Source organism: Agelaius phoeniceus, chromosome 6 (assembly GCF_051311805.1).
Source record: "Agelaius phoeniceus isolate bAgePho1 chromosome 6, bAgePho1.hap1, whole genome shotgun sequence".
Taxonomy (NCBI): Eukaryota; Metazoa; Chordata; class Aves; order Passeriformes; family Icteridae; genus Agelaius; species Agelaius phoeniceus.
The window spans coordinates 11,461,150-11,488,888 of record NC_135270.1 but is presented as its reverse complement, the minus strand read 5'-3'; the positions used below and the strand labels follow the sequence as shown (position 1 = coordinate 11,488,888).

General features: G+C 64.9%; 2 protein-coding genes across 4 annotated transcripts; one reads left to right on the top strand and one right to left on the bottom strand.

Annotated features, from left to right (window-relative positions):
- The first annotated feature begins 487 nt into the window (after nt 1-487).
- On the top strand, nt 488-8,653 carry PLEKHG3 (pleckstrin homology and RhoGEF domain containing G3). Its single transcript, XM_054635625.2, has 16 exons — nt 488-607; nt 3,153-3,466; nt 3,555-3,655; nt 3,754-3,823; nt 3,907-3,953; nt 4,040-4,190; nt 4,401-4,535; nt 4,645-4,827; nt 5,061-5,153; nt 5,239-5,325; nt 5,438-5,471; nt 5,557-5,664; nt 5,825-6,028; nt 6,146-6,153; nt 6,238-6,423; nt 6,670-8,653. The coding sequence occupies exons 2-16, from the start codon at nt 3,191-3,193 to the stop codon at nt 8,230-8,232; spliced, it is 3,246 nt and encodes a 1,081-aa protein (XP_054491600.2). The 5' UTR covers nt 488-607; nt 3,153-3,190; the 3' UTR covers nt 8,233-8,653.
- A 121-nt stretch (nt 8,654-8,774) lies between these two features.
- On the bottom strand, nt 8,775-27,668 carry SPTB (spectrin beta, erythrocytic). 3 transcript variants are annotated; one of them, XM_054634292.2, is made up of 36 exons: nt 27,327-27,668; nt 23,818-24,015; nt 23,592-23,743; nt 23,246-23,419; nt 23,042-23,133; nt 22,879-22,959; nt 22,671-22,786; nt 22,359-22,471; nt 22,093-22,280; nt 21,894-22,011; nt 21,389-21,547; nt 21,004-21,306; nt 20,706-20,856; nt 19,747-20,614; nt 19,527-19,664; nt 18,661-19,420; nt 18,373-18,575; nt 18,199-18,289; nt 17,980-18,126; nt 17,225-17,488; nt 16,877-17,092; nt 16,701-16,790; nt 16,331-16,606; nt 15,861-15,991; nt 15,407-15,611; nt 14,951-15,325; nt 14,566-14,810; nt 14,347-14,485; nt 14,189-14,273; nt 13,897-14,093; nt 13,702-13,811; nt 13,344-13,428; nt 10,473-10,642; nt 10,221-10,394; nt 10,107-10,149; nt 8,775-9,656 (listed from the first exon to the last, which is right to left on the bottom strand). In XM_054634292.2, the coding sequence occupies exons 2-36, from the start codon at nt 23,963-23,965 to the stop codon at nt 9,486-9,488; spliced, it is 6,978 nt and encodes a 2,325-aa protein (XP_054490267.2). In that variant the 5' UTR covers nt 23,966-24,015; nt 27,327-27,668; the 3' UTR covers nt 8,775-9,485. The 3 variants fall into 3 exon arrangements, with proteins under 3 accessions (XP_054490267.2, XP_077035878.1, XP_054490268.2); XM_077179763.1 differs by lacking the exon at nt 27,327-27,668 and adding an exon at nt 24,940-25,017; XM_054634293.2 differs by lacking the exons at nt 8,775-9,656; nt 10,107-10,149; nt 10,221-10,394; nt 10,473-10,642 and adding an exon at nt 13,021-13,199 and having other exon boundaries at nt 27,327-27,665.
- Nucleotides 27,669-27,739: the final 71 nt, after the last annotated feature.

Genomic DNA, 27,739 nt, shown 5'->3' with positions numbered 1-27,739 from the left:
CTGTGTCCCTGTCTGTGTCCCTACGTCCCCGTCTATGTCCCCTCGAGCAGGAATGGGAGGTGCCCATGGTTGGGGCTGGGACCCTTTCGGGTGCCCGTGTTCCCTGGGAAGGGATCCCACGGGTGACACGGTGGCTGCGGGTCTGCCACGCTCGGTGCATCCCGAGACAGGGTCAGGAGCGTCCCGGGACCGCCTCGGGACTCTGCCGGGACATTACCGGGATCACACCAGAAGCACGCCTAGTTCTGTACGGGAACAGTACCGGGACCGTGCCGGGACAGTACCTGAGCCATCTCTGGATGGCTCCTGTACCAGCCCAGTACCTGGAGCACACCTGGACTGTGCCGGACCGTGTCAGGACTGTATCAAGACTGTACCGGAACTATGCTTGGACCGGACCGGGACCGGGACAGTACTGGACCGTGCCCCGCGGTCACGCCCGGGCTCGATGCGGTGTTGTCCCGCTCCCATTCCCGGGAGTCCCCGTTCCCGGGGCCGGGCGGGGCGGCCGCTGTCCCCGCCCCGGGGCGCTCCCGCCGCTTCCTGCGGGCACGGCCGGGACGGGGCGGGACGGGACGGGTCGGGGCGGCGGCGGTAGCGGAGCGCGGTGAGTCCGGTCCGGGCGGGAACGGGGCACGGCCGTGAGGTCAGCGGGAGGGGAGCCGGGGGTCCCCGCCGGGAGGGGGCGGTCCCGAGGGTCCCCGGCAGCGGGGGTCTCCCGGTGGGGCAGGATCCGGGGGTCCCGGTGATGCAGGAGCCGTTGCATCCCGGTGAAGCGGGAGTCGGGAGGCCCGGTGGAATGGGAGTCGTTGCATCCCAGTGGAGTGGGATTCCTGGGTTCCGGTGGGGCGGGAACCCTTGCATTCCCGCGCGGCAGGATCTGTGGGTCCCGGTGGAGCAGGATCCGTGGGTCCTGGTGGGGCAGGAGCCGTTGCATCCCGGTGGAGCAGGATCCACGGGCCCTGGTTAGGCAGGATTCGTGAGTCCAGGGATGCCCGGAGTGAAGCAGGAACTGGGGGTCCCCACGAAGTGGGAGTTGGGGATACTGGGGTCCCCAAGAGGCAGGAAGCAGCAGGACCTTGGGGTGCTGGCAGACCCCCGGGACAGGCACCCAGAGAAATTTGGGATGTCCTCAAGCCGAGCCGGGGGTGCAGGACAGGCTGTGGCATGTGGGGTGACCCTGGACAGGGGTCCCAGTGGGAGGTGGGGGTGTCCTGCGCCCCTCCTTCGGGATTAGGCGGCGCGACGCCATGGGCGCCGGGCACTAAGAGGCTTTGTCAGCCCCGCGGCTCGGTGCCGCCTTGTCCCGGGAATGCCGTGACACGGGGACCCCCGCGGTGCCGAGCCCCCCGAGTCCCCGCGGGCGGGAGCGGCGGCGCCCAGCCCGTGCCCGCCGGGCAGCGGCGGTGCCAGCCGGGGCCGGGAGCGACGGCCGCGGCAGCTGCGCCGGAGCCGGCGGCGACCTCCCTGCTCCCAAGGCCGCTGGGATTCTGGAAAATGCCTGGAAATGGTGAACCGCCTGCCCTTATATGGCTCCGGCGGGCTGGCGCGCCGCGGCCCCTCTCCCGCCGTGCCGTGCCGTGCCGATATCCTGGGAAAACGCCGTGGGCTGTGCCTCGCGCCCCAGCTCCCGCGCTGGAATGTGCAACGGGGCCGGCGATCCCACGGTGGGGAGAAAATCCCACCTCCCTCCCGCCGGCCCGGCACCACAAACCCGGCGCCTGCCTCAGTTTCCCCCACCGGGGAGCTTTGGGGACCCACCAGAGCCCCCTGTTCGGCACTCCAGGGGCATCGCCCGTCCTCTCTGGCGGGGTTGGGGAGGGTCGGGAGCATGAAGGTCACAGCTAATCCCACCGGGGCAGGCGGGAGCGGGAGGGCTCTGGGCGGCCGCGTGCCCACCGAGGTGACACCGGGGGGGGGGGGGTAAGAGGATCAACTCCCCCGCTCACCGAGGCGGGCTGACGGTGGCCGACGGGCCCAGGAGAGTGGCCGCGGTCCCCGTGACGTGAGACCGGCGCCTTAATCACGGTGTTGTGAGCGGATTAGGATGGCCGAGGGTGGCCTTCGGGGACGGGCGGCGGTAGCCACAAATCCCCGCCCCGGTGTTAGGTGGGGGAGCCCCTGTCTGGTCCCTCCGTGCCACCTGGGGGTCTTCTTTTGTCCCCCCAGCAGGGTGGGATAAGGGTCGGACACTGCCCGGAGGGATGGTCGGGGTCTACTGTCTCTGGTGTCACCGGCTGGGTGCCCCCCCCCCCCCCCCCGGGGTCGAGGTGACCCTGGGGCCGGGTGCCCCAAGCCTGTAGGGGTGAGGAATTTGGGGGCTGGGGGAGCTGCTTCCCCAATCACACAGGTCCGAGGTGTCCAGGAAGTGCCCCATGGCACGGTTGGGTGTGCCAGTACCCGGGGTTCCGGGCTGTGGCACCACTGGGGACATGGACCTGAGCCCCACTTAGGAGGCACCGCGGTGGCGTTTTGGGGGGCTCTTGGCGTGCTCGGGGAAGCCCCGGGGAGGGCGGTGGCTGGATGGCAGCCACGCGGCACGGTGGGTGTGGGGAAGCGGCGGCGGGAACCGGCCTGACCGGTTCGGTGCCGGCACCGGGGGTGCCGGGGGGCTCGGGCGGCCACGCCGCCGGCGCGGCACGTGGCCCAGCTCAAGGTCACTGTCCCCAGGGCCACCCGCCGCGGTGACCGGCTCAGTGTCCTCGACACTCCCACACGCTTTGCCACTGGCCGCTGTTTTCTGGCTGTCCCAACCGTGTTTGTGGCACTGAGCGGTTTCGGCGGCACGGGAGGATCCCGGTGGCACCGGTGGTCCGGAAGGGCGAGCCGGCGCTGAGCTCACCTGGAAGGTGTCCCGCGGGCGCGGCGGTGACGCACGGCCCCGGTGGGTGGGGGCAGAGGCGCTCGTCGCACCCGGTCCCAGCGCGGTGCCCGGGTCTGGGATGAGGAGGGGCTGGACTCCCAAATCTCAGCATTGGTGGGCTGTGCAGAGACTCCGTACCCAGGAATTTTTGGGGTCGGGGGATGCTAGCACCCCTTGGCATAGAGGGTTTGGTCATCAGGACTCTTTGTCAGCGTGAACTCCCTTGCTGCCACACACCACCCATGTTTGGGGACTCTCTGCACCCCCTAACCCACTATTCTCCCCCCAGAGCCGCCCTGTGCCCCACTGGTGCCGGGGGATGCCGGGATGCCGGTGCCCGTGTGCCCGCAGCGCCCTGTCCTGAGCCTGGAGCCCAGCTGTGCCATGGAGGACCCGCGCGGCACCAGGACCGAGCCGTGGGCCGAGGGGCTCCATAACGCCAACAACAATGCGTCCCCAGGGGGGTGGCCCGGTGCCCGTGGTGGGCACCCCCTGGCAGCTTTCGGGAGTCCCGGGGCCAAGCCCAGCTACCTGGACCGCGTGGTGCAGGAGATCGTGGAGTCAGAGCGCACCTACGCCCGCGACCTGCGCAGCATCGTGGAGGTGGGTGCCAGGGGGCACACGGGGGCACACCCCCTAGACACGGTGTGGGGTCTAGGGGTGCAATGGTGCCACCGTGGGTGCCCGGCAGGGTTACCTGGGCAAGATCATCGACGCGGAGGAGCCGGTGCTGCGACCGGAGCAGGTCAGCGCGCTCTTTGGGAACATCGAAGACATCTATGAGCTCAGCAGGTGGGGGAGCAGGTGCCACTGGGAGGTGACAGGAGTGTGACCCTGTCCCGTGGGTGTGTGGGGGGCTGTGGTCACCCTGTCCTCTCTGTGCCCCCCAGCACCCTCCTGCAAAACCTGGAGAGCTGCGCCAATGACCCCGTGGCTGTGGCCGTGTGCTTCGTCACCCGGGTAAGGGCACAGGGAGCCTTGTGGGGACACCAGGGGGGACACGTGGTCATACCAGGCTCTCACTGTATTCCCCTTACCTGCAGAGCCAGGAATTTGCCATCTACACCCAGTACTGCAACAACTACCCCAGGTGGGTTGGAGGCACAGCTGGGTGAGCGGGAGGTGGGCAGGGGGCGCAAGGGTGGGCAGGGATCTGAGCCCCCTCCCTGCCCGCAGCTCGGTGGCAGCACTGACCGAGTGCATGAGGAGCAAGGTCCAGGCACGGTTCCTGCGGGAATGCCAGGAGCGGCTGCGCCACGCGCTGCCCCTTGGGGCCTACCTGCTTAAGCCTGTCCAGAGGATCCTCAAGTACCACCTGCTGCTCCAGGTGAGCGCCTGGCGCCCAGCACGGCACGGCGTGGGCACCTGCTGTGGCGTGGGCACCTTGCATAGCCTGGGGGGACACAGGGAGGGACTGTGGGCATCTGGCCTAGCCTGGCTACCAGGGGTGGCACAGGGCATTGGCTTGGGTGCCTGGAGCAGTCCAGGCACCTGGCACAGCACATTCCCATGTCCTGATGCCATGTACTGTGCCCAGGAGATCGCCAGGCACTTCGAGCACAAGGCAGGGGATGACTACGAGCTGGTGCTGGAGGCCATCGACACCATGACCTGCGTGGCCTGGTACATCAATGACATGAAGCGCAAGCACGAGCACGCCATCCGCCAGCAGGTGGGCACCAGGGGATGCCAGGGAGGCACCACAGGGGTGGTGGGTGGCACCAGGTGTGACACGAGATGGGCACTGTGGCAAGGGTGCTGATGCCCCTGTGTTTGTGCAGGAGATCCAGTCGCTGCTGCTGGGCTGGAAGGGGCCGGACCTGACGAGCTACGGGGAGCTGGTGCTGGAGGGCACATTTCGGACACAGCGGGTGCGCCACGACCGTGCCCTCTTCCTCTTCGACAAGGCCCTGCTGATCACCAAGCGCCGTGGGGACCACTATGTCTACAAGAGCCACATCCCGGTGCGGGATGAGACAGGAGACTGAGGGTGATGGGGGGGGAGGGAGCCCACTGGGTGCCAGGGACTCCTGTGGATGCCCGGGATGGAGGCACAGGCTGGGTTCCAGGAACCACAGTGAGTGCTGGGGTTGGGGGAACTGGGGAATGCTGGGAACAGGGGAGCCCAGTGAGTGCCAGGGACCCCAGTGGGTGCTGGGGTGGGAAGTTCCAGGGATGCTGATGCCTCTCCCGGCAGTGCTCCTCGCTGATGCTGATTGAGAGCACGAGGGACTCGCTGTGCTTCAGCCTGGCACACTACAAGCATGGCAAGCAGCAGCACAGCCTGCAGGTAGGGGGACATGGGGTGGGGGGCACCCTGGGGAAACACCCTGGAACCCCCTGCCCGACCCCACTGCCCTCCCTGTGCCCCTCAGGCCAAGAGCGTGGAGGAGAAACGTGTGTGGACTCACCACATCAAGCGGCTCATCCTGGAGAACCACCATGCCACCATCCCCCAAAAGGTGAGGTTGGTGGGGTGGGCACCTCAGTGACACCAGGGACCCCCTGGCACAATGAGGGGGGACAGCTGTACCCCACCTTTGCCTCATTTCTCTCCATCTTCCCTCTACCCAGGCTAAGGAAGCCATCCTGGAGATGGACCTGTTCTGTAAGTGCCACCAGTGCCCTATCATTCCCTCTCTGCCTTACTCCTACCCCCCCATTTTCCCTGGTGTCACTCCCTGTCCCCACAGATCCCCCACGCCTGCCCCGCTGCAGCCCTGAGCGCCTGAAGAAGAGCTGGTCCTGCCAGCCCCTGGGTGACGCTGCCACTGAGCCACTCCAGGGACGCCGGCAGTCTGGTGAGAGCCACGTGTCACCAGTGTCCCTCCTGTCCGTGTGTTCCCACCACGCTACCCCTCCGTCACCCTTTCACCAGGGCCCAGCTGTGGCTGGGTGACAGCAATGCCCGCAGGGAGGGTGGCACTGGGTGCTGATGGTGCCCCGTCCCTGTTCCCACAGAGCCCTTCCAGCACCAGGGGCACACGGAGACGCTGCTGGAGCGGCTGCAGGGACACGGGGGGCGCAGGCAGTCGGGTGTGGACAGTGGACGGGATCAGGGGGCTCGGGGTGCTGATGAGCTGGGGGACACGGGGATGATGCCACTGTCATCTCCCCTCCCCCCAGAGCCCACCAAGCACAACCTGTGGCACCTGGGCGAGCAAGGTGAGCTGGCACGACCGCGGCACCAGTGTGGCAGGCAGAGGGGTGGTTGAGGGCCACGGGGGGGAATTTTGGGTGCTCCCTCCACTAACCTCTGCTTTTCTCTATCCCGGCTGGCAGGGCTGAAGGTAAGGCCGGGTGTGGTGGGTTGGGGTGCCCAGTCCCTCCAGCCCTGGCACGGGGCGCTGAGCCTGGCGCTCACCCACACACAGAACACCGGCAGCAATGGGGCGCTCCTGGAAATGGGGGAATCACACCAGCACCCCAGAGCCTGGGCAGTGGTTGAGGGCATGGTGGCGGAGGAAGAGGAGGAGGAGGAAGAGGAGACTTTGGGCAAGGACTGCCAGGAGGAGCTGCCAGAGTCCAGGGATCTGCTGTTGGAGCCCCAGGAGGACCAGGTACCTACACCAGCCCTTCAGACCCCAGGGAGGGCATTCAGAGCACCCCAAATTGCTTCTGGGGCACTCCCACACCACTCCTGGGGTACCCTGCCTCACTACCAGGACATCCCACTCCAGTCCAGGGCACCCCATGTTGCTCTCAGTGCTCCCTCCCAGGGCCCCATGGCTTGGCTGGAATTTAACCTGCTCGGAGCACCTGGGTGACCCCCCCAGCTCATGACTCCCCACATTTGTCTTGCCCAGGCTGGGGAACATCCATGGGTGCTGGAGGGACCCAAGCGGCCGAGCAGCTGGGGGCCAGGGAGCTGTGAGAAGGTCAGTGTGACCCCCCGGCCCCCACCCGGGAGTGCCCAGGGACCCGGCACCCACACCCCTAACAGCAGTGCTGAGGAGCACCCCAAGGTCCCCAAATCCCCGTCCCTGGTGGGGACCCTGGCGCGGCCCAGTGGGGACAGGGAACCGGAGCACACTGCGGAGGATTTGCAGGTGTTGAGTAGCGAGGAGGAGGAGGAGGAGGAGGAGGGGGAAGGAGCCGCCAGCATCCTGCCACCCTCAGTGCTGGACCAGGCCAGCGTCATTGCTGAGCGGTTCGGTGGCGGCAGCAGCTTGTCCCGAAGGAGCAGCCTGGCGCTGGAGGGGACCCTGGGACGCACCCCCAGCCATGGTGGCAGCACCCTCAGCCTGGATGGGGGCCCCCCGCTCGAATCTGCGGAGCCTGGGGAGTCCCGCAGTGCCATCCCCTCGCCTGAGCCCTTCATCAGAGCCCGCCGGGAATCGCTGCTCTCCAACCGGGACCGCCTGCTCCTCGACAAGATCAAGAGCTACTATGGCCATGCTGAGCACCGCGATGCCGGCTTCGGGGTGCGCCGCCGCGAGAGCCTCTCCTTCATCCCCAAGGGGCTGGTGCGGAGCTCCGTGTGCCGCCTCAATGGGCTCCCACGGCCCCCCGAGAGCCCTGAGCCCCCCACCCAGCCCGAGGCACCAGAACTGTGCCAGGAGAATGGGGCGCAGCCTCCCGAGCCGCTGCTCATCCTGGAGGAGGATGATGTGGGCACCGCGGTGTCACCCCCAGGGCCACCCCCGCAGCTGCTGCTGACACCCCCTCACTTGGGCACCAAGGTGTACCAGCTGGCGCGGCAGTACAGCCTCCGCATCAAGAGCCGCCGCGCCGGCACCCGCCGCCCTCCACTGACACCACAGGAGGACGGGGCCCCCACCCCGAGCACCCCTTTGCTGGCTGTGCCGCAGGACGAGGCGCTGGTGGCATCCCCGTCCCCACGTGGCCCCCGCAGCCCCTCGAGCCCCGTGGGCGCCGAACCCTTCACCTGGCCCGATGTGCAGGAGCTCCGTGCACGTTTCGGTGGCCCGCGGCCGCCGCTGGTGAGCCGCAGCCGCTCGGCGCCCGAGGGTCCCAGCCGCGGTGGGCGCCCAGCCGGGAAGGAGCGGGGCAGTGCCCGGAGCCGCAGCGCTGAGACCAACGGGGGCTCCAACACCCCGAGCCCGGCGCCAGCGCGGTACAGCAGTGACGGGGCGCTGTGGGTGGCTTCCGAAGCCCCTCTGGGCCCGGGGCAGCGGGTGGTAGTGCTGGAGCGGCTGCCAGAGCCCCCGGCCTACGTGCAGATCCGCTCGCCCACCACGCGGGAGAAGATCTGCCTGAAGGCCGTGGTGGAGCGCTGCAAAGCCTACCAGGCATCCGAGGAGTACCGGCGGCGCTGCCCCGAGACCCCCGGCAGCCCCGAGCCGCTGCGCCACGGCCTCGTCAGGGACCTGCGGCAGAAGTTTCAGACCCTCGACGCTGCCAGCTAGGGGCAGGAACGGGTAGAACGGGTGTCCTGTGGACTCCAAGGGAAGGAGAACCCCATGGACCCCCAACCTTCCTGGGAGAAGGAGCACCACATGGACCTCAATTCTAGTTGGAAGAAGGGTCACCCCATGCATCCTCAACCTGCCTGGAAGAAGGGGCACCAAATGGACCTCCAACTTACCTGGAAGAAGGGGCACTCGATGGCCCTCCAGGCTGTTTGGAAAAAGGAACCCTTTGGGAACTTCCAATCTGCCCAGGAGAGGAGGCACCCCCATGGACCCTCAGCCCTCTTGAAAGAAGGAGTACCCCATGGACCCCCAGCTTGTCCAGGAGAAGGGGCACCCCATGGACCCACAGGAAAGTGGCACCCCATGGACTCCCAAACCCACCTGGCAGACGGAGGACCCTGGGGACTCCCAACCTGCTCTGGACAAGGGACACCCCCAGTACTCTCTGCCCACAGGACCTGGGGCACCGCAAGAACCTCCCGCTACAAGTACCAGCGGCGCCCCGTGCTCCACAGGCACCCAGCACTGCTCCCCACTTGCTTTCACATCTTTATTAGAAAAAAAGCCCCAAACTGAACCCAAAGTTCCTCTGTGGTCGCCCGCCCCCCCCCCCTCCCCCAGGGTGTCTCGGCCCAGCTGCGGGGTGCAGGGGGCCCCCCCACCCCGGCTGGGGGGGGCACGGGATGGGGGTGCCAGAGAGGGGCCCCCATGGGCTGACGCTCTTTGGTTGGTGCCCGCGGGGGCCAGGGGGTCCCCCCTCTGCACCCACGCGCTGCGGTGGGGGGGGTTATGGCTTTGGGGGGCACCCACGCACCCCCCGTGCGGGTGCTGGGGGGTCCATGCACACCTGTGGGGCGCACACCTGTGCCGTGCGTGCGGAGGGGGGCCGGGGGTGCACCTGCATGCGGGGACACACGTGTGCAGACGTGTGCGTGCAGGGACACGTATGGGCACGGGGGGCACATGCCTGGGGGGCGCCTGCGGCCGCCTCCACACAGGGGTGTGCCTGAAGCGTGTAAATGTATGTATATATATAAATACAAATATATATATATACACTGTGCACACGGACACGTGTGCTCGTGGCGGGGGGGCTGGGGGGCTCCTGCCCACGCGTGACCCCCGCGTGCCCCTCTGGACCTGGTGGCACCTGTACAGGCACCGCACACGCGTCTCCTTACGCACGCATGGCCCCGCTGGCGTGATGCGGGGTGTCATTCCCCCTCCCCCCCCGCCATCCAGGGGGGTTATTTCTTTTTTGGGAAGAAGCTGAAGCGTTTCTCCTTGTCCTTGCGGGGCAGGGGGGCTTCAGGGGGGGCCGGGGGTATGGGCAGGGGGAGGCTCTGCACCTTCCCGCGGCTGCCCCGACACTCCGTGATGGCCGCGCTCAGCCCCTGCAGCCAGGCCTGCAGCTCTTCCTGTGGGCATGGGGGGTGGTCAGGGGGGCTTCCCTGGCGCCCAACAGAGTCCCAGCCAACCCCAGAGACCCCTGAGTGATGCCAGTTGCTCCAAGTCTTCCGCAGGCACCCATGTCCCATCGGGCACTGCCAACCCCTCACTGTGTCCTCATGGCACCCCTGGCCATCCCCTGCCCCTCTGAGCATTGCTGGCCAGTGCTGACTACATTCCCCTGGCCATTCCTGTGTACCCCAGTCACTGCTGGCCACCACCCCATCCCCATGACAACTACAGCCACCCCATATATCCCTGGGCACCACTGGTGTCCCCCTGGGAACAACCTGTGTCCCTCTGGACCTCTCTGACCACCCATGTCTCCTTGGGCACTGCTGACCACCACCACATCCCCCAGCCACCCTGTGCCCCCTGGGTTCCACTAGCCACCCCGTGTCCCCCAGGCCACCCCTCACCTCATCCTTGCCATGGAAAAGCCACTCACTGCCGTTGCTGAGCCTAGGGACAGAGCACAGACACCAGTGCCATGCATGCCCACTGTGCCACCCTGCAAGGTGCCGCACCCTCACCTGAGCTTGAAGACGTGTTTCTTCTTCTTGTAGCCCGCGGGCACCTCGCAGCGGGCGTCCCACAGCCCCAGGGGCTCCTCGCCCTGGCACGGCAGCCCCAGCGCGCGGCTCTTAGCGTCCTTGAAGAAGGCGAGCTGGCCGCCCCGCAGGACGCAGTACCGCGTGCTCCATGACCTGCACCAGCACCGTGTCACCCTGGGGACACCGCCCCGCCGGGGACACCGCGCTCGCCGCCGCCGCTGCCGTGCCTACCGGTTGGATGCGCGCTTGGTGGCCGCCTCCAGGTCGTGCTTGCGGCCGAGGTAGCCCTCCAGCTGGACGCTGCTGACACGGGCGGGCAGCGTGGCCGGCTCCTCCGGCTCCTCCCGCGGTGGCCGTGGGGTCGGTGACACTGGCTCCTCATCACCTGTCCTCGGTGCCAGCTGTTGCGAGGCAACAGCACGGTTATGCTGCAGTGTCACCCACCCACCGCCCCTGACAGACCCATGGCAAGGTGTCGTGCCCTCCCATGGTGGCACTGGGCACATGGGTTGCTGTCACCAGTGGGTCATGGACCTCGGTCTGGTGGCCTGGGGGTAGGTCACCCCCAGGTCTCCGTACCAGTGACATCATCAGCTCCGAAGTGTGGGAACTGGAGCACCCCAGTGAGTGGGTGGATGCCAATGACCCCACCAGTTCTGATAGGTGAGAACTGGTGACTGCTGGGAGGATGGCTCAGCATCCCCATCCCAGATGTGATCCCCCACTGAGTGCCTGGAATCCTGCAGTGATTCCAGCCCTGGGACCCTCCATGCAGTGCCAGTGACCCCACCACATGCAGTGTGTGGGAACTGATGGCTATTAGGAAGACCCCAGTGAGCATCTGGGACATGGTCCAGCCCTGGCACTCAGTGTGGTGTCAATGTGTGTGTGTGTGTCCATGTGTCCAGCTCCAGTGTGCAGGAACTGGTGGCTACTGGGAGGACCCCAGTGAGCAGCTGGGACATGGTCCAGCCCTAGGACCTCCAGATCTCAGTGCCAGTGACCCCACCAGCTCCAGTATGTGGGAACTGGTGGGTACTGGGAAGACCCCAGCAATCAGCTGGGACCCTCAGCAGTGCCAGTGAAGCCACCAGCTCCAGTACACAAAAACCAGTGGCTACTGGGAGGACCCCATTGAGAGGCTGGGACATGGGCCTGCCCTGGCAGCCCCCAGTCTTGGTGCCAGTGTCTCCTCAGATTTGGGGTGATGAGGTTGAACCAAGCTAGATGAGCAGTCCTGGGAGCCACCTCAGTGTTGTTGCCAGCCCAGGGGACATGGGGACAGTGAGAGGTCTGGTTGGGGACCATGGCATCAGTGCCATCATCTCGAGGCATCAGTGGTGCCTGATGAAGGGGACGCCTATCCAGCTGGGTGCCACAGGAGGGGCTTGGTGAGGCCCCTGTCCCCAAGGAGCCAGGAGATGCCCATGTCCCCAGGCAGGCAGATCTTGTCCCCAGATGCGTAGTCAGGGTCTTGTCCCCAAGCAGGCGAATGTGATCTTGCTCCCAGGGCAGCAGGAGATGTCCCATGTAGAGGGGGCTTCTGTCCCCAAGCAGGGAAAAGTGTCTGTGTTCCTGAGCAGGCAAAGACCACCCTGTCCCCAAGGAGCCAGAAGATTCCCATGTCCCCCAGAATGCAGAGTAGGACCCTGTACCCAAGGAGATGCCCATGTCCCTGAGCCAGCAGAAATGTTCTTGTCCCCAAGCAGGTTCTCCAGGATCCTGTCCCCACGCAGGGGAAAGTGATCTGGTCCCCAGGGATCCAGAAGATGGCCATGTTCCTGAGCAGGCTGGCAGTAAGCAGAGAGCACTCCTGTCCCCAAGCAGTTGAAAGTGGCCATGTCCCCAAGCAGGCAGAGAGGATCCTGTTCTTGAGCAGCCAGAAGATGCGCATGTCCCTGTGCTGGCAGAAATGATCTTGCCCCAAGGAGCCAGGAGATGCCCATGTCCCCAAGCAGGCAGAAGAGGCAGAAGGGGTTCCTGTCCCCAAGGAGCAAAAGGATGCCCATGTCCCTGAGTAGGCTGGCAGTAAGCAGAGAGGGCTACTGTCCCCAGGCTGATGAAAATGGCCATGTTCCCAAGCAGGCAGAGGGGTACACTCTCCCTGAGCAGCCAGAAGATCCCCACATCCCTGATCAGGCACAAATGAGCTTGTTTCTGTGTAGGCACTCAAGGATCCTGTCCCTGGGCAGGGGAGAGTGACCTGGTCCCTGAGGAGCCAGGAGATGCCCATGTCTCTAGGCAGGCAGAAAAGGCAGAAGGAGAGGTTCCTGTCCCCAAGCAGACAGAGCCACAGAGAGCCATTGTGTCCCTGCACAGGCAGAGCACGTGGGAGGAGCAGAGAGCCGGCAGCAAGCACAGGGGCTGGCACATGGTGACAATGCCCTGTGGGCGACGATGTCTGCCTCGCAGGGTGACAATGCTGCAGGGTGTAAGGATGCCACACAGGTGCTGATGCCGTGCAGAGTGACAGCATCCCACAGGGTGACGATGCCCCACAGGGTGACAGTGCCCCACGGGGTGACAATGCTCCATATGGTGACTGTGTCTCTTGGGGTGATGATGTTCCACAGGGTGATAATGACCCACAGGGTGAAAATTCCCTGCAGGGTGCTGATGTCCTGCACAGTTCCAGTGATGTCCCACAGGGTGACGATGCCCTGCAGGGTGCTGATGTCCCGTACAGCAATGATGTCCCTTGGGGTGACACAGTGGCCCCAGGGCAGACACTCCAACTCTGGCTGCTGCATGGATCCCAGACACACACATACACCACGGGTGCCACCCCCAATGTCACCCCAGGAGTTGGGGCAAAGGGGACCTGAAGTACCCCTCTGCCCACCCGGCCTTTTTGGGGTCATTCAACATTTATTCAACACAAGGCAAGGAGAAGGTGAGGGTTGGGAATGCAGGGATCTGTCAACACAGTGAGGTCATGGTCACAGGGGGTGCCAGGAGCTGTGGGACATGCAGGAACACCTTTTTGCATACAGGGACATATTTTGCATGCAGGGACACCTTTTTGCATGCAGGGACAACTTTTTGCATGCAGGGACACTTTTTGGTCATCAGGGAAGGTAAAAGCTAAACTCAAGAACTGACCGGCTCTGGTCCATCTGTAGTGGGCAGCGAAGTGTCCTGTGTGCTCACATCCTTCTTCTCCTCCTCTTCCTCCTCCTCCTCCGACCTGCACAGGGAGACAGACAGTCAGCATCCCCATCCTAGACATGATCCCATAGGGATGGGGCTGGCTGCTGCTCCCTGTCCTCCTTGAGGGATGAAAGCCCTGTCAGGGTGAAGCTTGACCTTCATCTCTCCCCTTCATCAACATCAATTTATTGCTTGCAAAAGGCAAATTGCTAAAAAGCCCTTTAATGCTACAAAACATCCTTAATGGTTTGAGAAAAGGGATGTGGAAACAGTGTCCCTGGTCACATGGAACGATGGTGGCATCCCTTACCCGGCCTCCAGCTCCCCATCCAGATCCAGGCAGTAGTCGGGAGCTTCGGAGCGCGTCATCCCATCCCGCACCAGCCCCTCACGCAGAGACCGCCCGCCAAGGAGCTCCAGCTGCCAGGCAAGGAGTGAAGGTGGTAAGGGATGGGGGGGAGACTGTGGCAGGGCCGGCAGAGGCCTCATCCCGAGCCTTTCTCACCGTTGTCAGCTTCCTGAGGGCAGCAATGCGCTCCTCCCAGGTGGCGGAAGACTTCTCAAAAGCCTCATGCCGCTTCAGCAGCTTCTCCACCGCATCCACCGTCTGCCCGTAGTCGCTGCTGGCCAGGTAGGGCTCCTGAGCCATGAGCCACGACTCGGCCACCGAGGCGTCGCGGGAGAACTGGCACACCTCCAGCACTGTGGGAAGGATGGGCAGTGCTCAGCCCCTGGACCAGCTGCCCCGCTGCCCCCGGCACTGCTGCGCTCCTCCCTGGCACCCCCAGTGCACTCACGCAACCGCAGCCGCTCCCAGCGCTGCTCCCACGTCTCCATCATGGCTTTCCTCTTGTCCACCAGCTCCACCAGCTTCGCCTTGATCTGTGAGGGGATGCTGTTAGGGAGTGGCACAGATGGCATCACCCCCACCACACCCTATCCCTGATTCCCTCACCTCTGGTGAGTCCTGGTGCTTGCGCTGCAGCAGTTTCTTGCCCAGCTCGATGCAGTCAGTAAAGTTCTTGCCTCGAGCATCCACCTCAGCCTTAATTCCCTGGTGGTATTTCATCAGCAGCTCCACCGAGGAGACATCCCTGAGGACACAGAGGCGCCAGGGTCAGTGGTGCCATCAGTTCCATGTCCCATCCCGGGTGCCCACTGGGTGCATCCATACCTGGGTTTCTCCTGTGTCTCAATCTGCCGGACGGTGCTCTCCATCCAGGAGAGCAGATCCCGTGCCATGCTGAAGAAGCGGTGTTTGTCAGCCGTGTCTGTCAGCCGTGCCCGGCGCCCGCTGCACGCTTCCAGCAGCTCCTGCAGTGCTCGGGACACCTCCTGCTCCTTCTCCTGGATTCCAGCTGCCTTCTCCCCGGCATAGGCGGTCTGCAGGCGCGCTGCTGTCTCCCGAAACTGCTGCACCTGCACGAACCACAGAACCGCTTGGGTTGGAAAGGACCTCAAGGACCATTGAGCCCAGCCTCCCATCACGGGTAGGGACACCTTCCACCAGACCACAGAGAATGCTGAGTGCTGGCACCCATGTCAGGTTGGAGCCTCACCTGTGCCTCCAGCAGCTGGAGATCCCTCTCAAAGGCGTTGTGCATGCGGTGGAAAGCCTCCACTGTGCCAGCATCCTCGCCCAGATCCTGGGGCAGTTCCTGGCGCCGGGTTGCGATGAGGGCCAGCAGCTCAGCACCGTCGTAGAAGTATTTATGGAGGTCATGGGAGGCGGCGAGGAGCTGCATGCGGGTGTCAATCAGCTCCAGAAGGTCGGCCCAGCTCTCGTTCAGCCCATCCTTCCACTCAGCTATGGTGGCTGCCTCGATGTGCCCCGCATCAATGAGGTCCTCAATGGTCAGGTTCACCCGGTCCACGCGCTCCTGCCCCACGCTCCCTGTCTCCCGCGCGAACTCACGAAACTTCTCTCGCAGGAGCTGCATGGAGGGAAGAGAAGAGTCAAGTCACCCCCCTCAAGCCACCCGCCAGTACTGCCACATCCACAGCATCATTCTCACCATGACATGGTCCAAGTCCTGCCCCATCTCCGGGGAGGAAGCAACCACATCGCGCTCAGCAATCCACTGCTCCAGCTCTTCCACCTCCCGCTTCAGCTGGAAGAGGTGGGACATGTTCTCCAGGCGCCGGCGGCGCTCCTCGGCCGCCTCCTTCAGCCCCGCGTAGTGCTTGTCCACCTGGCCCTGCAGCCGGATGATCTGCTCCCTGCGCGGCCCCGGCACACAGACACCCAGTTCTCACCCTCGAAAAAATGTCCCCGACCCACCCGTGTTGACATCCGGGGGGGTTGAGGGTGAAGGACCCGCTTTGTGCTCCCCATATCCCTTTCCGACCACCTCCCTGCCCAACTGGAGCAGCTGACACTGCCAGAGCTCCAGCTAAACCCCCCACCCACACAGTGCTGAGGGCACGGGGCTGCCACGAAGGAGAGGGGACATATGGCATAGCACCTACCCCTCGGGGTGGCCGTCAGAGAGCAGCTGCTGCGCCCTCCCCGCCAGCTCCTTGATGGTTTGTCCGTAGTCCTCGATGGAGCGCAGCTGCCGGACATGTCTCTTCAGCATCATCAAGCAGCTCTCCTCATCCTATGGCAGGGAAAACATTGGTGCCATCAGCACCTGGCATGGCTGGGGGACAGGGACTAGGGTCTAGACTCAGTGCCTGCCCTACGGGAATGTGCTGGCTCCATCAGATACCACAGGGAGCAATGGTGAGCTCTGAAGGGCATGGCATGGAATGGGTGGATGCTGTGTGATGGCATGGGAATGACACATAAAAGCAGGGCACACCATGGTGTCACATGTGGACAATGTTCAACAGAACAGCGTGGCACTGCCTGGGTCAACACTGGATATCCCAGCAAGGCACGGCCCAGTGCAGCACAGACTCCCAAACACGGAGCACCACATGGAATCACTCCTCACCTTTGGTTTCTCCTCGGGTCCCATGAAGAGCTCCTGCTCGCTGACCCAGGCCTCGGCCTCGTCAGCATCCAGGTAGTACTGCTGGGCCTCTTCAGCCTCCCGCAGGCGCCGGTGCCGGGCAGCCGCCTCCTCCTGCAGCATCTCCCACAGTGCCCGCAGCTCCTGCGCCTGTGCCGCCAGCTCCGGGCCTGGCTCCTCGCCGCTCCCCGCTGCCTCTCCCCGGCTCAGCACCTCGCCCAGGCGGGGGGCATGGCCCGCCAGCTCTTTCTGCAGTGTCTGCCGGCAGGAGGGAAGTCACAGTGAGAATCGCCCATGGAATGGATCCCGAGGGACCACCCGGGATGCTGGCTGTTGCAGTACCCAGGCTCACCTCATTCCTCTTGGTCAGGCGCTGCACGCTCGCGAGGTCGGTGCCGTGATCCGTTGATCTCGCCAGGGAAAGCCGCTCCTGCACCCACAGCTGTGGGAAGGAGCACCCACTGAGTCCCCTGCAGCACCCATGGGTACCCCCAGCCCCTCAGCCCCTGCCACAGCAAGGACACTCACCGTCTCATCCTCCAGATCCCGCCCCAGCTGGTACATGGCCTTGGCAGTCTCCAACTCCTTCCTCTTCCTCTCCAGTGGCTCCAGCAGCTCAAGGACTCGCTGCCGGAGCATTTCCTCCTGCCTGGTGGTATCTGGCACATCCCCAGCACCAGGGGTGCCCTGCCACCCCAGTTCCTCCAGCTCCTTCATCCATGTTCTCACTTGCTCTTCCAGTCTCTGGCAGGGCAAATCCATGTGAGTTAGGGATCTGAGCCAAGATGGAGAACCCCAGTCCCATTTGGGAACAAACTTCATCACCTTGGACCTCCTGCCCCTTCCCAAAGGACCCTGTGAGGTGCCAGTACCCACCGTCAACCTCTTCAGCAGCAGGTTGGTGGCGGTGAGGTCCTTGACCTTCTCGGCATGGCGCAGCTCCTCCTGCGCCCGCCCCAGCCAGCTCTCCAGCTCCCCGTAGCTCCGGGCGTACAGTGCCGCGCGCTCGGCCTCGAACAGCTGCCGTCCCTTGTCCTCGGCCGCGCCGCGCAGCTCGGCCCAGCGCCGGCGCAGCTCCTGCAGCCGCTGCGCCACCTCCACGCCGTACTGCGGCTTGCGCCCAGCCAGCTCCGTCCCCTCCTGCGGCAGCAGCACAGAGCAGGGTGGTCACTGTGGCACGGGGACATCTCACCCATGCAGCAGGCTGGGAGCATTCCAGAGTCATGGGACCTCTCAGGACAACGAGTCCAACCATTTCCCCAGAACTGCCAAGGCCACCACTAACCCACGTCCCCAAATCCCGCCAGGCATGGGGATTCTACCACTGCCATGGGCAGAATGTGCCAGGGCTGCACAACCCTTTCCCAGAAGAAATTTTCCCTGATACCAAATCAAAACCTCCCCTGGTGCAACTTGAGGCTATTTCCTCTCATCCTTTCCCTTATTTCCTGGGAGAAGAGGCCAATCCCCAACTGGCTGAACCCTCCTGTCAGGGAGTTGTAGAGAGCAAGAAGGTCCCCCCTGAGCCTCCTGTTCTCCAGGCCAAACCTCCCAGCTCCTCAGCAATTCCTCATGCTCAAGATTCTTCCCCAACTCCGTTCCCCCTTTCTGATCACAGTGCTGGCACCCACCGCCTCAATCTTCTCCAGCCAGCTCTGGTTGGGTGCCAGCTCAGCCATGAATGCCTGGTGCTTCTGCCACTTGCTGTGCAGACCACGGGCTTCTCCATAGGAGACATCCTGAGCCATCAGCATCTTCTCATCCACCCAGGCATCAAACTGAAGAGAGGGGCGTCAGTGCTTAGCCAGTGGGGACCCCCAGGGATGCCACCAGCCATCCTGAATTCCTACCTCACGGCAGCTCTGCAGGAAGGTCTGTAGGTCGTGGTTGTCCTGCATCAAACCCGCTGCCTCGTCCACCTTGTCCATGACAGCTCCATGCCTAGCAGGGAACCATGGATGTGCAGCATCAGCCCTGCTGCCCACACACTGTCCACCCATCCGCCGGCCCTGTGCCGGACTCACCGCTCCTGGAGAGTTCGGCACTTCTCAGAGATCTTCTCAGCAAAGATGTTCTCCTCAGCCACCAGCTTGGTGCCACCAACCACCACCTCTGGAACCTTCTTGGCATTGCTCTCCACACCAGCACGAAAGTTCTGGAAGCGGTGCAGGGCAGCAGCCGAGCCCTCCAGCGTGGAGGGCAGCTCCAGGTGGGACAGCGTGTACTCCTGAGTGGCACAGCAAGGGATCAGCGCATGATCACCCGTTTTTGGGGTGCCCGTGAGCCCCAAAAGACATCACTTGAGCACCCACCTGCTTGGTGAGGAGGATCTCTGCCTGCTTGGTGTCGCGAAGGAACTCCTGGAAGTTGCGGCACTGGGTGAGGAAGCGCTTCCGAGCCTCTGCCATCTTGCCCAGGGCAGCCCAGCCGTCCTTCACGCCGCCCAGGCGCTGCCGCAGCCCCTCGTATTCGGGGTCCGTCTGTCCCCGCAGCACCCGCTCCCCCGCCTCCACCAAGGCGGCGAAGGCTCCCGCATGCTCCTCAGCATCGCGCCGGGCCGCTTCGTGCCGCTGCAGCATCTCCTCTGCCTCCCCCAGCGTCGCCGGCACCTCATCGACGGCCGCCACGGCTTTCTGAGCGCCGAAGAGCCACGCCTGGAAGTCATCCAGGTCCTGCAGGAAACTCCTGAGCTGCCCGGCTTCCCCCAGGGACGCTGCGCGCTCTGCCAGGGCCGCCTGCAGCTCGTCCCAGGCGGAGGTGGCCATGGCCAGCTTCTGGGCCACCTCCGTGGCCGCCTCGGGCCGCTCCTCGGCCAGGCGCTCGGCTTGGGAGCGCAGGGCGGCCAGGCGGTCCTGGGCCACCGCCAGCTCCCGCTCGATGCCGTAGAGCTTGCGCTGGGTGGCCAGGACGCCGGCCAGGTCACGGCCCAGCTCTGCCGTGGCCTCCACCGCCCGGGCTTTGCTCCGCAGCCATTTCTGGGTCTCCTCGGACTCCAGATTGTAGTTGAGGAGGCGCAGTGCCGAGCCCACTGCCCTCCGGCGTTCCGACACCAGCTCCCGGAACCGGCCCCACCTGCGGGACAGAGGCGGGGGATGGCAGGGAATGCATTGGCACCGCGTCATCGCCGGCCCCGCCACCGCCGCCACGGCCGCCACCGCCGCCACCACCGCCACCGTACCTCTCGTTGAGCTGGTCCCGGCACTGCCGGACCTGGGGGCTCCGTGGGTGCCCGCTAGCCAGGAGCCCGTCGGCCGCCTGGTTGACCGCGGCGATCTGGGAAGCCACGGTGGCCATGTCTTGCTCCAGCCCGTCCAGCCTGTGGGAAGGTCCAGGCTTAGAACGAGCAGCAGCTCTGGACAGGGCACGGCGGCACCGCCACGGCGGGGGCTCCTTCCTACCTGCGCTGCGTCACGTCCAGGTCCTCCAGCGCCTGCGGCACCTCCAGCTCCGCCAGCCAGGTCTCCTTGGAGCCCATCCAGAGATGGCAGGCGTCGCTCTCCCCGAAAACAGTGTAGAGGTTCAGGGCATCCTGCAGCTGGCGGCCGCGGCGCTCGGCCAGCGCGGCCGCCTCGGCGTGCAGCTCCCGCAGGGCCGCCAGCCGGCTCTGCGCCTCGGGGCCGGCGCGCAGCTCCGGTGGGAAGCCCTCGGCCTGCTGAGCCAGCCTGTCCAGCTGCTCCCGGGCGGCCGCCAGCTCGTCCAGCAGCTCCTGGTGCTGCCGCAGCAGGACGAGGGTGCGGGATTCATCCTGGCCCAGCTCCTCGGCGGCCGCCCGCCGGCGGGCATCCTGCAGCCCCTCCGCCAACTCCTCCACCTCCGCCTGGAACTGGAAGAAGCCCTCGGCTTCCCGCAGGCCGCGCCGTCGGAACGCCGCCAGCTCCTCCAGCTGCGCCCACAGCGCCCGCACGGCCGCCCCCCGCTCCCGCAGCTGCTCGGCCGCCCGGCCCGCGGCCGCCAGCCCCTCGGCCACCGCCAGCGTCTGCTCCAGCCGCCCGCCCCGGCTCCGCAGCTCGGCCTCGAAGGCAGCGTGCCGGCGCTGGAGCAGCAGCACGCCCGGCAGGTCCTTGCCGAAGTCCAGGGAGGAGTAGAGCTGCTCCTGCTCCTTGATCCAGCTCTCTGCCTCGTCTAGCTCCCACAGGCAGGTCCAGAGGGAGCGGGATTGCTCCAGCAAGGCCCTCCTCCGCGCCGCCAGTACCTGCAGCTCTCGCCGGCACATCTCCAGGTGGCTCACACGGTCCCGGATGACTTTGGGGTCACAGGGACGATAGCCTGGGCAGGGAGCAGGGTGGGTGCTCGTCAGGACAGTGTCCTGCTTTCCCTTGGCCATGCCAGGGATGCAGGGGTGTCGTGGCACACCTACCCTCAGCATCAGCAAAGCGGAGGGCGGCAGCACTGATGGCCCGGGTCTTCTCTGCCTGTACGGCCATGTCGGCCTCCAGCAGACGGTGGGTCTGCAGCAGCTCCTCTGCTTCCAGAAGGTGCTTCCCAGATTCAGGAGATGCCAGTTTCACCTGCAGGAGACCCTCAGCTATTACCCACTGACACCCAAAACAGCACCAGCACCCTGACATCTCATCTCCCTCCTTGGTGAGCTCCCACCAACACCTGGTGGGACAAAGACACCTCACCTATGGTGACACCCAATGCCCACAGCTCACCTTGACCTCATCCATCCAGTCAATGCAATGGAGCATCTCCTGGAAGAGGTGCTGCAGGGTGAGGTTCATCTCCAGGCGCTGGCGCCGGGCAGCCAGCAGCTCCAGGAGCTGCTCCCAGAGCCGCAGGATGTTGTCCTTCCGCCCGTTGATGCGCTGGATGTCGTGGTAGCCCTCCAGCTCCAGCTCCTTGGCCACCGCCTCAATGGCCTGCACCCTCTCCCTGTAGGCAGCCGTGTCTGTCTCGATGGCCTCGTGCTTCTTCTTGGCCGCCTCCACCGCCGCCAGGTCCTGCCCAAAGTTGTCCTGCCCGGCACAGAGCCCGTGGTGAGGCTCTGGTGAGCTTCCCAGGGCGGGGGGTCCCTGGGGTGGGTGGTCCCCTCCTCACCTGGGCCACCAGGCGCTGGTTCTCACTCAGCCAGGCTTCCCGCATGGCTGCTTTGCGGTCGAAGCGCCGTGCCAGCTGCTCCAGCTTCTCCTGACGGATCAGCTCATTACGCAGCGCCAGCTCCCGCTCATGCTCCGCTTTCTCCAGCTGCTCCCAGGCCTGGGGGAAGGTGGCATTGGACAAGTGGCACAATCCCCATATCCCACATCCTCCCACCCACCCGTGTCTTGTTCTGTTGGTGACCCCCAGGTGGAGGAACACAGCCTGCCATGGGATGGATCAGTCCTGTCCCAGTATGGATTCTGCATGTCCTGGAATGGACCTGAACTGCCTCAAGAGATGGACTCAACCTGCTCCAGGACTCATCCCAGCCTGCCCAAGGACCTGAACTGCTCAGGGATGGACCCAATCTGCCCCAGGAGAGGAGTTCAGTTTCCCCCAGGAGATGGACCTGACTCGACCCCAGGAGACAGCCCCCAGCTCCCACAGCAGACAGAGCCCGTACCCGGTTGATGTCAGAGACCAGGCGCCCCTCGTGTGGGGTGTAGACGCGCTGGTTGTTGGCCCTCATCCGCGACTGGATGGTGAAGAGCAGCACCTCCAGGTTGCCCTTCTCCTGAAACCTGCCCCAGAGAGAGCTCAGCGTTGGGCACCCTTGGGTGCCCCACACCACCAGGCGGGCATGGGGAGTGGGGGCCTCTTACTTGGGGGGCTTCTCCACGGTGCGGTAGGTGCTGAAGGCTTGCAGCTGGTGCTGCACCCCAGCCAGGGAGTTGGCAAAGCTGCGGCTGTTGAGGGAGGCGATGGTCTGCTCAATCCAGGTGAGCAGGTCGGACGCCAGCCCCCCATAGCCCTCGATCATCCGCTCTGTCTCCTTGGCGTGCTCGATGACCTGTGGCGGGACCGGGGTGAGCATGAGGGTCTGGCACCCCAAGAGAACACCCCCAACCACTTCAACACCATTCCCTACCTTGCCCAGGCGCCGTCCCTCCACCTCCAGCACCTTCATCTTGGAGAAGTAGTGGTAGAAGGCCACCACATAGGTGATGATGGACTTCTCATCGGGGTTCTCCGTGAACACATCTGCCCGGTGCAAGTGAGAGGTGTCACTCCTGACCCAACCTCAACCCACTTCACAGGCCACCCCAGCCTCATGAGGTCCCTCCTGTGCCCACCCAGGCCCTCCTTCCATGTATTGGGAACCTCTCTGTGCTCCAGGCTCTGGAGCCTGGGAATATCCCAGGGGAAACTGAGGCAGGAGGACGAGCAGCAATTGCCTCACCTTCAGGGTCGAGGAGAGGGGTGATGCCCAGGTGCCGCTCTGCCACGCTGAACGCATGCTCCAGGTTGTGCCGGGCATTTGATTTGGTAAGGTTTTGGAAGTCAACCAGCTCAGGCCTGGGGACAGAGGGCACGAGACAGCAGTGACACACCTGTGGGACATCTCTCAGTGACACTGCCGCCCCAGTGCCTGCTGCTGTGCCACCTACCTGTGCCTGTGGATGAGGGCATTGAAGGCCAGCCCATCCTTCCAGCTCGAGGTGAAGTTGGTGACATTCACATGGGGGTACCTGCGGTGGGGACAGGGCGTCATTGTCACTCTCTGAACACTCACAGACCCTGACATGGTCATGTGGGGGTCCCACCACCTACCCTGCTGTCTTCATCTGGCACCAGAGCAGCAGTGCATCCCTGGCAGAGCGAGTCTCCCGGCCCTCCTGCGTCTCCACAATGATGTCCTGGATCTGGGGGCAAAAAGACATTATTCTGGGGTAGGAACAGCAGTTCCATGGAGGATGGCTCCCACCTGGGAATGAGGTGTGAAGCAGAGGGATTCCCCAAACCACCTGTCCTCACCTGGAAGCGGAGGATGATGGTCCAGATGAGGCCGAGGACAAGGCGGTGGTTGCCATCCACGATATCATGGGAGCCCATGTTCTCCAGGTGCACCCGCTGCTCCTTCAGGAACTGCAGCGCCTTGTCCACATTCTCCAGGCAGTGGATCCGCATCCGGCCCTTGGTGGGCTTGGGCTGGGGTGTGACAGTGCTCAGTACCCTCCCTCCCACACCAGGCACCCCAAGCCCTGCCCAGGGACACCCCCACACCCATGCTGCCACTCCTTGGCCAACACCAAGAAAAATGGTGTAGAGTGCCATGGGCAGGCCACAAGTCCCAGGGTCTCCGGCTGGATGGGATTCCTACCAGAAGCTCTCCTGACAGCACTTCCAGCAGCTTGATGAGCACCCGTCCATCCCGGAGGTCCATGTAGAGGTCTGAGATGCGGCAGGTGACACGAGCCAGGTGCGAGTTCACCCACTTGGTGAAGGTTTTCTTCTGCACGGCCTCCCGTTCATCTGGAGGGACAGCGGGCATGGGGTCACCGACAGTGGGGACAACCCAGGTGGGACCGAGGGGACCTGCCACCCACCTGCCAGGGCCTTGATGCGGGAGCGCTCGAAGAGCCGTGCGGAGCTGTTGTCATTGTCCAGCTCATCGTCGGACGCGTCCCAGCGGACATTGATGCGGCTGTACTGCTGCTGCAGCTCCAGCTGCTCGTAGTCATTGGCCGAGGTCATGGTCCCAGTGTGCCCCGGCCCGGTGGCCGTCGGCTACCGGTGAGAGGCCCCTGGGGGACAGCGGGACTGTGAGCATCAGTGTGGCCGCGGTGGCTCACCGGCCCTGCGGCACGTGGGGATTTGCAGCTCAGAGCCTTGGGATAAGCTGCTCAGAGGGATTTAGCCTCGCCCCACCCAGGTGTTGGGGGGGCACCTGGCAGCTGCCCTCTCCAGGACCACCGTGCTGAGCCCTGCCGAGCTCTGCTAATGGCTATTTACGGTGCTGAGTCCCCACCCAGGTCCGTCTGCCCAGCTGAAACCCCAGCCCAGGTCCCCAGAGGTGTCCCCCCAATCCTTGGATGCCCCCAGGGAAGGGGCTGCTGTTCACTCCCACCCCGACCCCTGCACTGCACAGGGGCTTCGCCCGCACTGGTGGCAGAAAGTGGGTGACAGCTGCCGGCAGGGGGGGCACCCACCCCCGGGGACATTTGAGACATAGATAGGACATGGGACATGGCTGGTATCTAAAAATGCCTCTGAGCAGCTGTCGGTGGCTGCTGAGGCCCCTGAGGGGTGCAAGGAGATGGGCTGGGGCTCCCTACAGCCAGCAGCATGTCCAGGACCTCTCCTGCAATCCAGAGCTGCAGAGAGCCCTCAGTAGTGGGTGCCAGGGGGAATCCATGTGCCCCAAATCCCTGCTGTCCCCGTGACCTGTGACAACTCATGGGCCCCCAGCTCCCCCTCGGATGCCCCGGGCATCCCCCATGTCCCCCCTGGCAGGGTTATCAGGGTGGCCCAGGCTGTGCCACACCCCAACTCTGCACCCTAATCGGGGCAGCACAGGCAGGGCCTTGGCTTGGACCTGAAGGCACTGGGAGCGTGCAAGGACATGGAGGAGCGTGCAGGAGTGTGGGCAGCACAGCAAAGACACTCGGGAGCACACCAGAGTGTGCAAGTGCGAGGGAGGGCATGGAGAAGGGTGGCAGGGTGTGTACCTGTGAGCCAGGACACGCAGGGACTTGTCACAGCATCCACGTGTGAACGAGGACATACAGAAGTGTGACAGAGTGCGCCTGTGAGCAAGGACACACAGGGACATGCCAGAGCGTGCACAGGTGAACAAGGACAAGTAGAATTGTGCCAGAGTTTGTATGCCAGAGCAAGGACATGCAGGAACACACCAGAGTGTGCATGGGACACACACGACAGGCACTCGCGTGGGTGCAGGGCCATGCAGATGTGTACTAGAGCCGGCAGGAGGGCAGCCCCTCATGCCATGACTCCGTGCCTCTGCCAGAGCACCCAGCTCGCCCTGGCAGGAAAGCCTTCTGGGAGACCAAATCTGGGGATTTTGTCCCCAAAACTTCAGGGACTGCCAGCAGTTTGGGTGTGCTAAGTTGTGTCTGGTGTCTGCAGGAGAGACCAGTTCTGACTGTGACCCCGACAACACAGCAGCAGGGCCATGGCTGCGAGCATCCAAGGAGGAGAAAGAGGAGGAGGAGGAGGAAGAGGAGGAGGAGGAGGAGGAGATGACGCCGAAGGGAGCCACAGCAGGCCCATGGGAGCATTCTGAGCGCGGGCGCTCACCCACCCTTTAAATCTCCCTCCGCCACACCGGCGCCTTCCGAGCATCCCTCCCTGCCACAGCCACGCCGCCACCAGCACCCGCCACCCGGGAATTGTCATTCCTGCCGCTCAGCGTGCGGAAAGCTGGGAATGCCAGCATGCCGGCCTCGCCGCCAGCATCCTGCGGCCATGGCCCGGGCAGCGTCGCCTTCCTCGGCCAGCGGCTCGCCTCGGTGAATCAGCACTTCCCGGTGAGGGGCTGGCACCGTGCCACCACCACGGTCCCCCCGCCGGGCATAGGGAATGTCCCCCCACACCCCAAGGGCGGCTGGGGCAGCAGTTGGCACCTGGCACTTATGGCACCCTCAAACCCATTCCCTGGCTCATCCCTCACAGCCACAGCATGCTGCCAGCAAGCCCATTTCCAGTGCACAGAAACTCATCAGAATCGCCCAAAACACCCCGAAATTCTGTCCCATCACTGCCACCCAGAGCCTGGCGTGTCCCCATTGCTCCACTTCACCAAAACACTTGGATTTGGCATCTCCCCCATGTCCACAAGCAGCCATGCTCCGGTTGGGAAGGGGCAGGGGCCGGGGGGCAGCCCCCCAGCAGCCCCCTGCGTGCCAGGCGCGGGGCCAGGCCCGGGAGCAGATGGTCCCTCTCGGCACGGCCGCGCGGCACAGCACGGGGCACCTGGGCATGGAAAGGCACGGCACAGCTCCTCCGGCAGCGCTGCCCTGCCCCGGCCAGGGCTCCCCAGCCACACTCCCACCCGCCAGGAGAATTTGGGCTTCCCCAGGGCCACATGCCGGCCGTGCCAGGACTGTCCCATGTCACCCAAGCCGGTGACACGCACACGTGCTGACACTCCACAGACATTTTTGGCTATAAATAGGCCTCCCCTGCGCACGGCGCTAGCTGAGCCCCGCTCCCTTCTTAGAAGCTGCCCCCCCCTGCACCCCAAAACCACCAGACAGTGCCCCAAAACCACATGATAGCTATGAAATATTCTGTGGGGGGCCATGCTGGCACCCAGCAGGGTTTACTGAGTCTCCTGTGCTTGCCACTGTCTTCCAGGGCACCCCAATCCCCTGGTTTGGGAGCTGGAGATTTATAAAGGGAAAAGCTGGGAAATCAGGCCTGGGAGACCCCTGGGTTATTGGGGTGAGGGTAAGAATTCCCCCAGCCGAACGCCCACCCGTGAACATCCTCCTGGCACCGGGACAAGGGGGACAAGGGCATGGCACCCCAAAAACCCTTCCCAGTAACCCTCCAGTTTGCCCAGTTGCTAAAAGCTGGGAAACGAAGTGGGTTGGGTGATGTGTCCCACCAAGACCCTCAGGACTCGGCTTTTCCACCGTGTCCCAACAGTGCTGGGAGCACCAAGGACTAGTGTGGGGAGCCCTCCAGGAGTTGACACCCCAGGAAAAGTGTCCCCAGGGTGTCCCCACACTGTCCCCGGGCTGTCCACAGGGTGTCCCTAGAAAGTCACCGCCACTCGCCCGCCCCGTCCTTCCCGAGAGCAGCCCCGAGGGACGCGGGGTGACAGCAGACCCCCCGCCGCGGGGGAAAAGGGGGCTCAGGCTCCGCGGAGGTCTCTTCACCCTTGCCACCAAACTTTCCTCCGTGCCCACCGTCGCCCCCCGGTACCGCGCCCCGTGTTCGGTGCCGCACCCCCCACCCGGTATCCCCGGGGCGGGCAGCGCCTGCCGGTGCCCCCCCCCGTGTGTCCCCGGGGACCGGCGCCTCCCGCTGTCCCCCAGTCCCTCCCGTGCTCCCCGGAGCGGCGCATCCCGGTGCCGCGGGGTCTCACCTGCGCGGGGCGGCGGGCGGGCGAGCGGCGGCGGCGGCGGCGGCGGGGCCGGTGCGGGAGCGGGGCGGGGGGAGCGGAGCCGCCCTGCACCGCGATATAAATAACATTATCTGGGCGCGCAGGGACATTCCTACCCGGAGCCGGCGGCGCTGCCCGGCCCCGATAGCCCCGCTCCCCCCGGGAGGGCCGGGCCGAGCCGACCGGGCGGGCGGGGACGGGGATGGGCGCAGGGACGGGGACGGGGACGGGCCGCCCGCCCCGCAATGCAGCACAGCGGCGCCCCCCGGCCGCCAGCGCCACCGGCACCGGCAGCAGCACCAGCAGCACCGACACCGGCAGCACCGGCAGCGGCAGCACCGTTGGCGGCAGCATCATTGGCAGCAGCACCGGCGGCACCGGCACCTGCGGGCTGC

Excerpts from the sequence above, each read along its gene's own strand:
- PLEKHG3 (XM_054635625.2), top strand. The coding sequence starts at position 3,191 with ATGCCGGTGCCCGTGTGCCCGCAGCGCCCTGTCCTGAGCCTGGAGCCC. Across the intron at positions 3,954-4,039 it reads TACTGCAACAACTACCCCAG|CTCGGTGGCAGCACTGACCG; the intron begins GTGGGTTGGAGG and ends CCCTGCCCGCAG. Across the intron at positions 4,191-4,400 it reads AGTACCACCTGCTGCTCCAG|GAGATCGCCAGGCACTTCGA; the intron begins GTGAGCGCCTGG and ends TACTGTGCCCAG.
- SPTB (XM_054634292.2), bottom strand. The coding sequence starts at position 23,965 with ATGACCTCGGCCAATGACTACGAGCAGCTGGAGCTGCAGCAGCAGTAC. Across the intron at positions 18,576-18,660 it reads AGATCCTCCTCACCAAGCAG|GAGTACACGCTGTCCCACCT; the intron begins GTGGGTGCTCAA and ends TGTGCCACTCAG. Across the intron at positions 10,395-10,472 it reads ACCAAGCGCGCATCCAACCG|GTCATGGAGCACGCGGTACT; the intron begins GTAGGCACGGCA and ends GTGCTGGTGCAG.